The sequence below is a fragment of the Peromyscus eremicus genome, chromosome 5, assembly GCF_949786415.1.
Source record: "Peromyscus eremicus chromosome 5, PerEre_H2_v1, whole genome shotgun sequence".
In the NCBI taxonomy this organism is placed as follows: domain Eukaryota; kingdom Metazoa; phylum Chordata; class Mammalia; order Rodentia; family Cricetidae; genus Peromyscus; species Peromyscus eremicus.
Window position 1 is genome coordinate 125228591 of NC_081420.1, and position 12881 is coordinate 125241471.

The 12881-nt window shown below is 51.9% G+C and overlaps 2 protein-coding genes across 2 annotated transcripts; one reads left to right on the forward strand and one right to left on the reverse strand.

Annotated features, from left to right (window-relative positions):
• Window positions 1-3629: 3629 nt before the first annotated feature.
• On the reverse strand, window positions 3630-5175 carry Ier2 (immediate early response 2). Its single transcript, XM_059262663.1, has one exon. It carries the CDS (start codon window positions 5053-5055, stop codon window positions 4390-4392), a length of 666 nt encoding a protein of 221 aa, XP_059118646.1. The 5' UTR covers window positions 5056-5175; the 3' UTR covers window positions 3630-4389.
• A 1423-nt stretch (window positions 5176-6598) lies between these two features.
• On the forward strand, window positions 6599-11795 carry Stx10 (syntaxin 10). Its single transcript, XM_059263093.1, is given in 6 exon segments — window positions 6599-6714; window positions 7808-7839; window positions 7842-7972; window positions 11508-11621; window positions 11687-11733; window positions 11735-11795. Coding segments are annotated over 6 exon segments (501 nt in total).
• The last annotated feature ends 1086 nt before the right edge of the window (window positions 11796-12881 follow it).

The following is a 12881-nucleotide window of genomic DNA, read 5'->3' on the forward strand; positions in this document are numbered from 1 at the left end:
CATTTGCAATTTATGTAACCAGGTGAAACGGATCCCAGCACAGCACAGCGCAGGGACTGGGGTGTTGCTCGGTTGGTAGACTGCCTACCTAGAATCATTCCCAGTGAAGGGTCCCTGTGAGGCTGGAAGACCAGAAGTTTCAAGGTCATTCTTGGCTACAGAGTTTCAGGCCTGTGCTCTGAAATTCTGTTGTAAAAAGGGAAAAGGGTCTAGCTAGGTGGTGGCTCTGTCTCTAAGGAGGTTTTCTTGCTTAGAAAGACAGGAGTTCAATGCGGCACTTGTGGCACAGCCTTTAATTCCAGCACTTAGGAGACGGTGGCAGGTGGATTTCTGTGAGTTCAAGGCCAGCCTGGTCTACAGATCAAGTTCCAGGACAGCCAGGGCTACACAGAGAAACCCTGTCCCAGAAAAACAAAACAAACAAAACACCCCCCCCCCCCAAAGAGGACTCCATCCTCATGCAGTGGAAGGAGGGAACATCCCATAAGCTGTCCTCTGACCTCAACTTGCACTGCCACACCCACATAATTAATTGGCATGTATATTTATGTGGGAGGGCATGTGGAGATGAGAAGACATCTTGGAGGAGTTGATTCTCTCCTTCACTCTGGATCCTGGGGTGGGACTAATCTACTCAGGCTTGCTGGCAATCCCTTTACCTAATGAGCCATCCTCCTAGCCCTATAAGACAAACAAACAAAAACTAAAAATTAAAAACCGGGACCAGGCGCAGGCCTTTAATCCCAGCTCTTGGGAGGCAGAGGCAGGCAGATCTCTGAGTTCAAGACCAGCTTGGTCTACTGAGCAAGTTCCAGGACAGCCAAGGCTACACAGAGAAACCTTGTGTGGACCCCTGCCCCCCCCCAAAAAAAAAACCCTTAAAAGCAGGAGCTGGAGAGAGAGACGGCTCAACAGTTAAGACCACTGGCTGCTCTTCCAGAGGACCAGAGTTTGATTCCCAGAACTAACAACCGTCCATAACTTCAGTTCCAGGGGATCTGATGCCCTCTTCTGGCCTCTGAGGGCACCAGGTACCCATGTGATGGTGTATGTACAGGCATGCAGGCAATAAACTCATGCACAGAAAATAAATCTTAAAAATTCTTTTAGAGTTCATAAATATACATCTTTAAAAAAGAATTAAAAGCAGACATTCATACAGATATTTCTGCACAGCAGTCACAAGTACAGATGACCTAAATCTCCACCAGCAGGTGGATGGTGAAAAAATGTGACCTTATACACAGGGATATTATGCAGCCATAAAGGAGGAAAGTGGTTCTTTTTTGTGCTACAACACTGATGAACCCAGAAGACATGAGATGGCTAGGAAGAAGCCTGACCGCCAGAGGACCTGAGTTCTAGTCCCGGATGGAGCACTCTAATCACAACACCCAGAAAGTGGACACAGGAGTTCCAAGACAGCCTGGGGCACAAGAGACGGTATCCCTCTCTTTTTAAATTCATTTATTATTATTTTATGTGCATTGGCGTCACTGCCTGTAGGAATGTCCGTGTGAGGGAGGCAGGTGATGCTGGGAACTGAACCCGGTCCTCTGGAAGAGCAGCCTGTGCTCTTAACCTCTGAGCCATCTCTCCAGCCTGAGACAGTAGCTCTTAAATTAACACAATATGCGCACACACCTCTACAATAACTACCAAGGCCCTGTGTACTGAACAGATGGGCTTATCCCAGACCTTGTGTCTACGGTCTTGTATACTTGGTGGGTTTTTTTTGGGGGGGTGCTAGGGATGGAACCTTTAGCACCTCCCTCAGCAGCAAGGCTGGCTCCAGACTCAGGGGTGTTTATGATTAGAGTGACTTTCTCAGAATCCTTTAAGCTGGCTGTTTTTCTCCAACTAGGGATACCCATCCAGCGTTTCCTCAGTAATCCCACAGCTTTGAGTATCTTAGAAAAGGTCTCATGGAATCTAGGTTGGCTCCAAACTATGAGGGTAAGAAGGACCTTGAACTTCCTGTGGCCACCACACACCCTGTTTAATTCTGTTATTATGAGACAGCCTCTCTGTGTAGCCCAGGCTAGACTTGAACTCACTAATCCTCCTGCTTCATGTTCTTAAGTGTTGGGAGTACAGGCTGAGATTGTGACAATTTTTCATGTCCTTCGTCCCACTAAAGAGAATGTTTGCACGTGTAGGGAACTGGGTTTTAGTCCCCACCCCACAGTGGCTGCAGCACCGGAAGCCGGGTCCGAGTGGGGGTCGGGCAAGCCACTTCCCGGGGAAGGAAGGGCCCTGCGGTTCCTGGGACAGGATGTGCACCGAGGCCCCCTCCCTAGCCACCAGGGACTTCTCAGGCCTGGCCATGTTCCTGTGTGCCCAAGATCTGCCCCCTCCCTCACCGAGGACTCAAGGGTCCAGGCTCAGTGGGCAGGGCTAGGGATCCTTCAGGGTTTTAGTAGGACTCAGTTCTGGGAGAGGGGCTCGTCTGGGTCTCCAGGTAACGCTTTTACCCTTGCTTCCCAGGACGGAGGAGAAGCTAGGGGGCTGGGATGCTCCGGGGAGCTCCGCAGTCAGCTCGCCACCCCACAGCAATCCCCCTCCTCCCGCCCTGGGGTCAAGAGGGCCCGAGGGGGTGGGGCCCGCTGTGGGGCGGGCAGAGCCCGCGTTTCCTCCAGCCTGCCGCACCTGCGGTCCCTTTGTCCTTAGAGTCGGGCCCCTACCCCCTAGGCTACGCCTAAGGCATGTCGGAAACCAAAGCGAGAGGAATTCGTTTACTACGTTGGTTGGGTAACCCGCAGCTGGCTGGGATGGATCAAGGCCGACTACAGCTTGTGTGGACTCGGCACTAACTACGGAAACTAGGCTGGCTTTAACTCAGGGATCCGTCTGCCTCTGCCTTCCTTGTGCTTGGATTAAAGGAGCGCATCACCCTGTGTGGCTTTAACACAAACACAAAATTTTAGGGACTTACTACTGTGTTTCTTGGACTGGTGTACACAATAACTTCCGGTTGGATTAAACGTGAGTATTGTTAAAGCCTAAACGTGCTGGGGAAGCGGTTTATAGGCCCATTTCTTTTCTTTCTTTCTGTTTTCTTTTTTTCTAAATACGAGATAGGGTTTCCCTGTAACAGCCTTTGGCTGTCCTAGAACTCGCTTTGTAGACCAGGCTGGCTTCGAACTTAAGAGATCTGTCTGCCTTGGCTTCTCATGTGCCACAATGCCCGGCCTAGGCCCGTTTCATAGTTAACTTCTAAGTTAGCACTCACAAAGCTGCACTAGAGAAATCACATGAGGACGTGTTCAAAGTTCACCGCCACTCCACGCGTGGGGGCCCCACACAACAGTTCTACTCGAGGGGAGGGCACGAGAAAAACGCCATCCTTTAAAATCCCCCAGCTCCTCTCGGAACACTGCACCCCGAAATGTAAATTTTCCACACTCGCTGGCCCCCAGAGTATGTTAATTTCTAGGGAACCCCCAAATCACAGGGTTATAGCTTAAGCAACAGCTTGTAAATTTAAGGCAAAGAAATGGGGACCCGGCCTCCCTCCCTCCCTCCCGGCACCCAGTCAAACCAGTTCCAGAGGCTTAGGGAGCGGCCGACAGTCCTGACCCTTTAACCCCGCCCCTCCCCCTCCAGGGAAGCAAGCCAAGACAGCAGCGCTCTTTACTCTGACGGTCTTTATTTTCCTAGCTGACATTGTAAAACGCCAAGTAGACGGGTGTTAAATACAACCCATCATGGGAAAGGTAAACAGAATTCATAAACGTGATGGCAAAAAATTCCTTTCCTGCCCGAAGAGGCCGGGTCTACGACAGCAACCGCGAGCAGCCTTCCCGCCTGGTCCACGCCAGGCGATCGGTCTAGGCCGACAGTTCCGAGGGTCTCCAGACCTCCACTGCTTACAGAAAGATCTGATCGGTCCAGTCCAGGCTGTCAGCCGCCGAAGGCCGGCTCAACCATAGCAGCGTGTGGGGGCGAGGTGACTCAAGTCACTTCCCAGTCCCTAGGGCGGGTCCACACCCTGGCCTCCTCCCAGGCCCCACACCCACGCAAGGCAACAGGAAGCATCCGCGTCTGCCCCATGACGCAACTATGACCGCTTGCACAAGCGTGCCACTTGTAGGGGCCAAAACGCGTGTGCTAGTGAAACGGCCTTGAAAGGGCAGCCAGGCCAGGAGAGTCCGACCCTGAGATTCAAGATCCAGGTGTCCCTTCTCCCAGCCAGGGAGGGGACAGTCCTTTAACAGCACCTGTGGACGCACGTCTGGGAAAAGGCGCCCGCGCCCCCAGCTCCTCAGTCCTTCCCCGGGCCTCTGGCAGCTCAGGCCGCGGCTCCTCATCACGGGCCCCGCAGGCTTTCCCCAGCCGGCCCTGGCCTCGGCTGTGCGTTTTCGGCTCCGGTGACGCCGCTCAGAATCCTCAGAAGGCCACCACGGCTCGCACCAGCACGCTGAGCATGTTGTCGGCCGGGCGGCAGGCCGGCTTGGCCTCGCAGGCGGGGGGCGTCGGCGGGGGCACGGCGGGCCCACAGTTCAGGAGACTGGAGAAGCGCCTTTGGAGGACGCGGGCGAGATTAGGGAAGGCACCTTCGGTTTGTGCGGGAGGAAGCTGCAGGCGATCGGCGACCTCCGACGTGTCCTCCCTCTCCGCCTCTTCTAGACGGGCCTTCTTGCTGGGCACTAGTCCCACCTCACCGCCGTCGCTCAGGTTGCTGCTGCTCCGGCGCTTGCGGCTGACTCTGGCGGGGGGCGGGTCACAGAGCGCAGGGGTCTCCTGGACTCGCCGCGCTTCCTCCTGCGTGTCCATGGGCTCCGGGGACTGCTCCGCGTCGGGGGTCGCCGCTCTAACTGCAGCTGCGGCTTCCCGCGGTGGGTGCAGGCGAGGGTCAAGAGTCCGGCCGGATGGCGGGAACTCGGGCTGGTGGGGCTCCACCTTGGCTGAGAGGTAGAGCTCCCGAGCGCTGCGCATGACGAGGGAGAGCTGTAGACTCCGGTGGAGACGCAAGCCACCTCGCTGCATGCGCGAGTGGTACATCTTCCACACCGACAGGGTCATGATGCGCTGCGCTTCTTTCTGCACGTCCATGCTTGCTCGACGAGAGCGTAGCGGAGAGCCGGGAATGGATTAAATAAGCAGGCGGTGCTGCCCAGACAACTAACTCACACCGGCAGGTACACGGCTAGAAGTTCCGGCGGGGGAAGCGTGCCGGAGCCCTTCTAATATAGTCAGAATGACGTCACGGAGACGCCACGCCCAATCAGAAGGGCTCATCCGGGCTTTCCACTGTGGCCGGAGACTCCTTAAAGCAATAGAGATAAATTTACGCCTCGAAGGAGAAGGGACTTAAGCCCCGGCAAGGAAGCGTTTCCCCCACTGCGCCTGGAGGCCTCAGCTTGGTCTGGGTTCTCAGACTCACTGGCGGGCTAGCCGATGAGGCCCACCCACTAGACAACGGGTGGTGGGGTGGTAATCTTCCCTCTGCAGTGAGGAAGACCCGGGACGGGGTACATTCCCCGAGGGCACTGTTCACCGCGCCTGCCAGCCAGCTCATTAATTTCTCGGACCAGTAAAAACGCTGCTACTTATTAAGCAGTTACTACACGCCGGGGCTGTTGAGCTTTCTCTGTATTCAGTGTCTCTGATTCCTCACCTCCACTCCGCAGCAAGTACCGTTAGGTCTATTTTTTCCAGGTGAGAAACCTGAGGCGATCACCTGATCAATATTTACCAAACAAACGAGTGATTATACTACTGCGAAAGAGGCACGAAGCCTCCGGCCCTTCCGTCTCTATCCTCTGGAACACGGGTGGGAAGTGGGAGCGGACGACGCTGGCTGACCCTGGAGGGAGCTACGCCGTAGCCGCCTATGTCCACGTCGCGACTGCTGTCCTCACGCTCAGCATTAAACGTCTCCCAGTTTGCTGCAGCCCAGCACCATAGAAGTCCCAATGAACATAGGGCCTGCCGCCCTCTCCCGCCGACAGCACAGTGTTCTGCCTTCGCACCCCGGGAAGCTGAGTTATCCCAAGAAAGATATCCGGGCCAATGAGAGGGCTCAGTGGGTAGAGCCACTGGCTGCCAAGCCTGACGACCTGAGTTCGATTCCCACACACACACACACACACACCACACACATAAAGAGATACACAAGTAAAAAAAGATGTCGGTTCCACCTTGCTCTATTCGCAAAGAAAACAAAAAACAAGCAAAAAACCTAACTCTAGTTGCAAAAGGATAAAGTTATAATAGTCTTTCATTTACTGTGCTGGCCCTTTAAGGAACCCCCCCCACACCAGCGCGTAGGCTTCCCGCCACTGCAGCGGGCCGACTTCCCTGTCTAAATTTGGATGTGATGACGTAGGGTGGCGCCGCGAGCCACTTCCGGAAGCCCATATAAGGACAAGGACCCAATGTCTTAACCAGAGCTATGGGCTTCCGGGGCGGAGCCTCCATTGTAGACCACACCCCCTCACTTCTGGTGCTTCCAGCCCTAGCGCTGTCCCGGGTAGTTCCCGTGGGGTTGGCACAGCCGTGGTCTGGCCGGTCTGCTCTGAGTCCCGACGTCCCTCCACTGGACCAGTGGTTATGGTTTCCTTCTCTTACGCTATGTCCACGCTGCGGCACCGTCATGAGGAATGAGTCCGGGTGGAGTGAACTTGTGGGGTTTACGGAAAAACGGCTTCGAAACCTTCTTGCACTCGCAGGTGTAGAAGGCAAATGTCTGGGCCTGTTCCCACCTCCCGGGTTGGTGGCACGTGTCTTTACCCGCGGAACCATCTCAATGGCCTTTTATTAATTTTTGGTATTTTGAACTAGGGTCTTGTATAGCTCCAGCTGTCCTGGAACTCATAGAGATCCGACTGCTTCTGTCTCACGAGCGTTTTTTTTGTTTTTGTTTGTTTTTAATATATGCTTGCATGCCTGTGCACCACGAGTTTGTAGTGGCAGCGGAGGCCAGAAGAGGGCGTCAGATCTCTGGACACTGGAGCCGTCATGTAGGTGCTGGGAACCGAACTTGTGCTATTTCTTTCCCTTTTTGCCAGGAAAGTTTGAGACAGGGTCACTATGTAGCTCTAGCTGTCCTGGAACTCAATACATAGACTAGGCTGGCCTCCAACTCACAGAGATCCACCTGCCTCTGCCTCCCAAGTGCTGGGATTAAAGTCGTGCGCCACCACGCCCGGCTACAGTAAGTACTCTTAACTGCTGAGCTAAATTTAATGCATCGATAGAATGAGCTCCTTACCCCGCTGTGATCCCCTAAGATTTATGGAAAACTAGGATTATTGATATTGGCTAAAAAGGAAACTGAGGTTCCACAGCAGCAGTCTGAGGCTCGACCCAATTCTGTAGGACATTGGCCGTGTAGGGTGAGGCTTGTGCACTGCACGCCCACAACCAAGATGGCCGAGGTGCAGGCGGAAGTCCACACGTTTTGGCCCTCTAGGGCCGCTCTTTCTCTCTTGGCAGCAGGGCTCTCGATGGTGGCCTCCCAGGCGGGGGTGGCAGCGTGTTTCGCTCACTAGCAGTGAAGGAGTTCCTGCACCCGCCCAGTGGGGGGAGGGGCTTGATATGTTTTTTCCAGGACCCTCTCTTTGTAGTCCGAGGGTGAGTGACAGTGGCTGGAAAGGGGTGGAAAGGAGCAGTCTCCTGGCTAGCCAGTGCCGTGGTGCAGGCCATTGTGTGCCAGGCAGTTCGGGTAGAGCCGTCCCGGTGCACGTGTCTACCTGTGATGGAGTCGAAGAAAATTTGGAGGGCGGTTGGGGTGTCTGGGCCTCGGTTGGTTTGGGGGCGAGTGTAAGGACCCCTATCCCAAGTCGTGCTCACTGTACTGCAGCGAGGTGCAGAAAGCGGTGAATACGGCCCGTGGCTGTACCGGCGCTGGGGGGAGCTCCTGCAGGGAAGCGCTGTAGCTGGGCAGGAAGAGCTCGACTGGACCGCCAAAGAGCGCCGAAACGGCCTGCAAAGCATTGAGTGGGACCTCGGGAACCTGGAAGAAATGGTCGATAGGCTGGGACTTTAGAGACAGGGTATGGCGGAGTCTGGCCACAGTAGGGGGCGGTGGGAGCCAGCCCTTTAAGGAAGCTGAACAGCTAGGAAGCGTTAAAGCCTCCAGGTATGGGAGTATGCCTGAGGGAGTTTATGTCTCTAGCCTTGACCCTTGACCTGCAGGAAAGAAGGTGTTCGTTCCCAGAGCAGATCAGGAAGCAGTATAGGTTAGGTGAAGTTCTAGTGGGTTGTGTTGGGAGATTAGTGTGTGTGTTGTTTGTTCAAGACAGGGTTTCACTGTAACTTGGCAAAAAGAGATCCATCTGCCTCTGCTTCATGAGTGCTGGTATTAAATCATGCAACACCACATTTAGCTTGTGTTAGGGTGTCTAGACTAATGCTATCTTCATCCTCAGGAAATGAAGGACCACTTAGCCCAACAGCCCTGGCCTTCATAGAGAGGAATCATAAAGAGGTAATGGATTCATCCAGTTCAAGTACCACCAGGTGTTACTTTCTGTCAGTCTGACCATGTGTTCTGTCTTCTGTATGTGGGAACCTGCCCTTCTGCATCAGTGTCCAGCCTGTGCGTTCTTTCGTTATCTGCCTTTTTTGTTTGTCTTTTTGAGACAGGGTTTCTCTGTGTTGTTTTGGTGCCTGTCCTGGATCTTGCCTTGTAGACCAGGCTGGCCTCAAACTCACAGAGATCCGCCTGGCCCTGCCTCTCCATCAAAGGCGTGCACGATCACCGCCCAGCTATCTACTGGCCTCTTTATAAATGTCTACACCTAAGCTCTCAGTAATAAAAATGTTTGGAAGTAAATGATGTGTCTGTACTTAGCAGGCACAACCTGCTGTCTTCAGTGCCCTTCAAACACACGAGAGTTGTCTAGAGATAAGGAGAGTATATGGTGAGCTGGGTATGGTGGTTTATGCCTGGAATTCCAGTATCTAGGAGGCTGAGGCAGGAGGATTGCAGTGAGTTCAAGGCTATTGTGTTCTACATATCAAGTTCCAGGCCAGCCAGGGCTACATAGAGAAACCCCATCTCAAACAAAGTAAATTCATTGTAATCTTGGAGAGGTGGCTCATGCCTATAATCCAGGCGCTCAGGAGGCTGATGTAGGAAACTCAGCAGTTCTAGGCCTAGATAAGAGATCTCAATTTTTTACATTTACTTATTTATATATTTATTGTGAGTATGCATGTGTGGAAGACAGAGTTGATTTTCTCTTTCCACCTCAGTCTTCAGGCTTGGCGTCAAGTGTCCTTACTCTCAGAGCCAGCTTCACAGCCTTAGACCCAATCTTTTGTTTTTTTGAAATTGTTTTTTTTAAAACATTAACTTATGTGCATATGTGTGTGTCTCTTGTGTATGTATACATACATGTGGGTTTCCATGGAGGCCATAAGGCATCTGATCCCCTAGAGTTGGAGTTATCTGAGCTTGTAAACTGCCTGACATGGGAGCTGGGAACAGAACTCAGGTCCTCTGTGAAAGCAGTCCTCTTAATCAATGAGCCATTTTTCTAGTCCCCAGGGTTTCACTTTTTTTTTTCCCATTTACTTTTTTTTTCTTCTAATAGTTTTACTCTGTAGGTCAAACTCTGTAGTCCTGGCTGGCCTCAAACTCAAGAGATCTGCTTGCTTGGACATTCTTGACCACTGGGATTAAAGACATCCAACCAGAAAGCCCCCTTTTCACTGTGTGCATGTGTCTACCAGCACCGTGCTACATATTTCTCCTTAGTCCTTTTAAACATGTCTGGGGGTTGGGGCAAAAGAGCCAGGCCTGATGGCACAGGCCTTCCTCTGAGTTCAGGGCCAGCCTGGGCTACAGATCAGGTTCGAAGACAGATAGGGCTACAAAGAGAAACCCTGTCTCAAAAAAACAAAACAAGCTGGGTGGTGGTGGAACATACCTTTAATCACAGTACTCAAGAGACAGAGGCAGGCAGATCTCTTGAGTTCAAGGCCAGTCTGGTCTATAGAGAGTTCCAGGACAGCCAGGGATACACAGAGAAACTCTGTCTTAAAGGCAGAAAGAAAGGAGAAAAATAAACCCAAAAAACCTTCCACATCTTGCCCTCCGCCCCCAACTCACTGACTGTCCTGTGAAGTTGTTCCATGAAACACCCTCCACCCCACCCTCCCGCAGCCCTGCTGACTAAATGAACAGAACAACTCAGTAAGGTCTGCAGAGATGGCAACAACCTAGCCTAAAGACTGCTTAGCCATCTGACCTCCTAACCTGAGAAGCAAAGGGGCCTTGGAATATTGGGGCGGGGGGGGGGGGGTTGAGGGGAGTTCCAGCTTCCTATCAAAGGGGCCAGGAAAGTCCAGAAAGACCTGCAGCAAATCTGGGTCCAAGGCTCCAGGAATTAAGTCTTGATCCAGGCTGTGAATCACTCTGTAACCCCGACTAGCCTTGAACTCACAGCAATCCTCCTGGCCTCAGGCTCCCAAATGCTGTTTAGTACCATGCCTGGTTCAGTTGGTAGAGTGCTTACTTAGTGTGTTTTAAGCTATAGGCTATACCCCTAGCACTTCATAAATAGGGTGTGGTGGCCCACACTTGCAATCCTAGCACTCACAGGGAGGAGGCAGGAGGATCAGAAGTTCAAGGTCATCTTCAGCTACTTAAGAGTTTGGGGACACACGAGATACTGCCTTAAAAAACTCAAAACCTAAATAAAGTGTGTGTGTGTGTACACAGGGACACACACAGAATTAAAAACAAAAAGTAGGCTAGGTTGCAGACACCTGTAATCCCAGGTACTTGGAGACTAAGGTAAAGCAGAAAGATTTAAGTTGAAGGCCTGCCTAGACTACAGTGAAAACAATTCACAAGAAGGGCAGGTGCCACAGTGCCCTGAGTAAAGTGCTTGGCATGAGTGTATATATATGTACACACACAGTAAATAAATGTCACAAAGACAAAGAGTAGACAAGGTGTATCAGCATTTCCTGTTGAGTCCTATTCTAGGCATTCTTTTTTTTTCCAAGACAGGGTTTCTCTGTAGTTCTGAGATCCACCAGCCCCTGCCTCGTGCAGTGATCAGAAGCCTGTGCCACCACTGCCAGGGTTTAGCTATTGTTTATACATTAATTTAATAATCCTTATTTCAATTTTGGGCAATAAGGACTATAGCTCTCTTAAGCTGCGTGGCACTTGCTTTTGGGAAGCAGAGGCAGAGATCTCTGAGTTCCAGGCCAGCCAGAGCCACATAGTGAGACCCTGTCTCAGGACAAACCAGCAGTGAGGAAACTAAGGCATGGCATGGCAAGTGGCATGACTTTAGCCCCCCCCCCCCCCCCCCCCCCCCCCGTTAGTAAGTAGCAGGTCTGGGGAGACAGCCCACCCAATCTACAATCTGCTACAAACCTACCCTGGGTGGTCTGCTTTGGGTCAGTACCCTGCTCTGACTCTGCCAGCTGCCCAGAAGTCTCAGAGCCCTCTTGATATCTAGAGCAGCAAGCTACCAAGCATGTTTGTGGGGGCTGGGAGGTGTGGCAGGGTGAGGCCGTGGAACCCTCAGGTTTTCTAGCTGCTGCTCTCCACTCAGCAGCTGACCCTGGACCACTAGGATCAACAGCTGGAAATGGTGTTTGGGAGCATCCAGGTTCTGAAACACATGTTGGGTCATGTTGGGGAGGAGAGCATGTAAGGCCAGGGCTTGGGGGGGATGCCTCTGGCTTTCCTGGTGCATAGCGGCTTGGATTCCACCATGGTATTGGTGACATACTGGATACCTTTACTCATGAACTAGACCACAGAGTCTCAGATGGATTGGGTTCTCAGAAAGATGGCTAGTGTCCCACACGATGAGTGGTGAGTTCTCTTTGGTAGGGTTTAAAGCCTGGGATGTGAGTAGGAGGGAGTAGCTGGTGGTGCCTTGTCTTCTTGATCTCTGACCCTTTTGTCTTCAGACAATGGTGTGCCATTGTGGTGCTTGTGTGGTTTTTCCGGTCCTGATTCTACTCCCCTTTCTCTGACTTGGGATGTCCCTGTCTACTGGAAAGAGGGAGTGAACCTGGAGGGCCAACCCAAGGATCTCTTCCAGAACTAGTAGGATCTTTAGGCCCTGGGTTGGACCCTGAGCTTCTGACACTGATCCCGATTCAAGTGCATTTATAGGGTCATGATTTGGGAAGACCTTGCACAAACTGCCCCAAATCTACCCTCCTCCGTGCCTTCTAATCGTTCCAATAGAAATAAAATCCAGCATTAAATTAAAAAAACATATATATAAATAAATAAAATGTACCGTATAGTGTTGATTCAAGCTTTGGATGTTCTCTTTTAGAAGGCTTTTCTAAGCTTCCTGCTCGCTCTCAGGGACTCAGGTATCTGTGTATGTTGGGAATTCAAGTGCCAATATTTGATACAGAAAAGATTTTGTTCTCTTTTTTAAAAAAAGTCTATTGCCGGGCGGTGGTGGCGCACGCCTTTAATCCCAGCACTCGGGAGGCAGAGCCTGGACTACCAAGTGAGTTCCAGGAAAGGCGCAAAGCTACACAGAGAAACCCTGTCTCAAAAAACCAAAACCAAAAAAAAAAAAAAAAAAAGTCTATTGTTAGTGTGTAGGCACATGTTCCATGCGATATGTGGAGGTCACATAACTTTGTGAAGTGAGTTCTTTCCTACCTTTACATGGCTCTGGGGATCCAAGACAGGTCACTAGGCTTGTGTAGCAAGTGCCTTTTTGTGATGAGCCATCCCACTTGCCTCAAACTATTTCCCAAGGGCTGAGTATGGGCTTTCTTTTCCTATACCACAGTATAAGCTCCTGGTCTCAGCGAAACATGGGATTGGAAGGCAGGGGCAAAGAAGGCAAAGGGTCGTAAGTCATAGGCCAACCTAAACTGTTAGGGAGCTGTTTCATAAATCACAAACCAAACCAACCTTCTAATCCCAGGTG

Bases quoted from the DNA above. Each gene is read 5' to 3' on its own strand.
- Ier2 (XM_059262663.1), bottom strand. From the start codon at position 5,055: ATGGACGTGCAGAAAGAAGCGCAGCGCATCATGACCCTGTCGGTGTGG.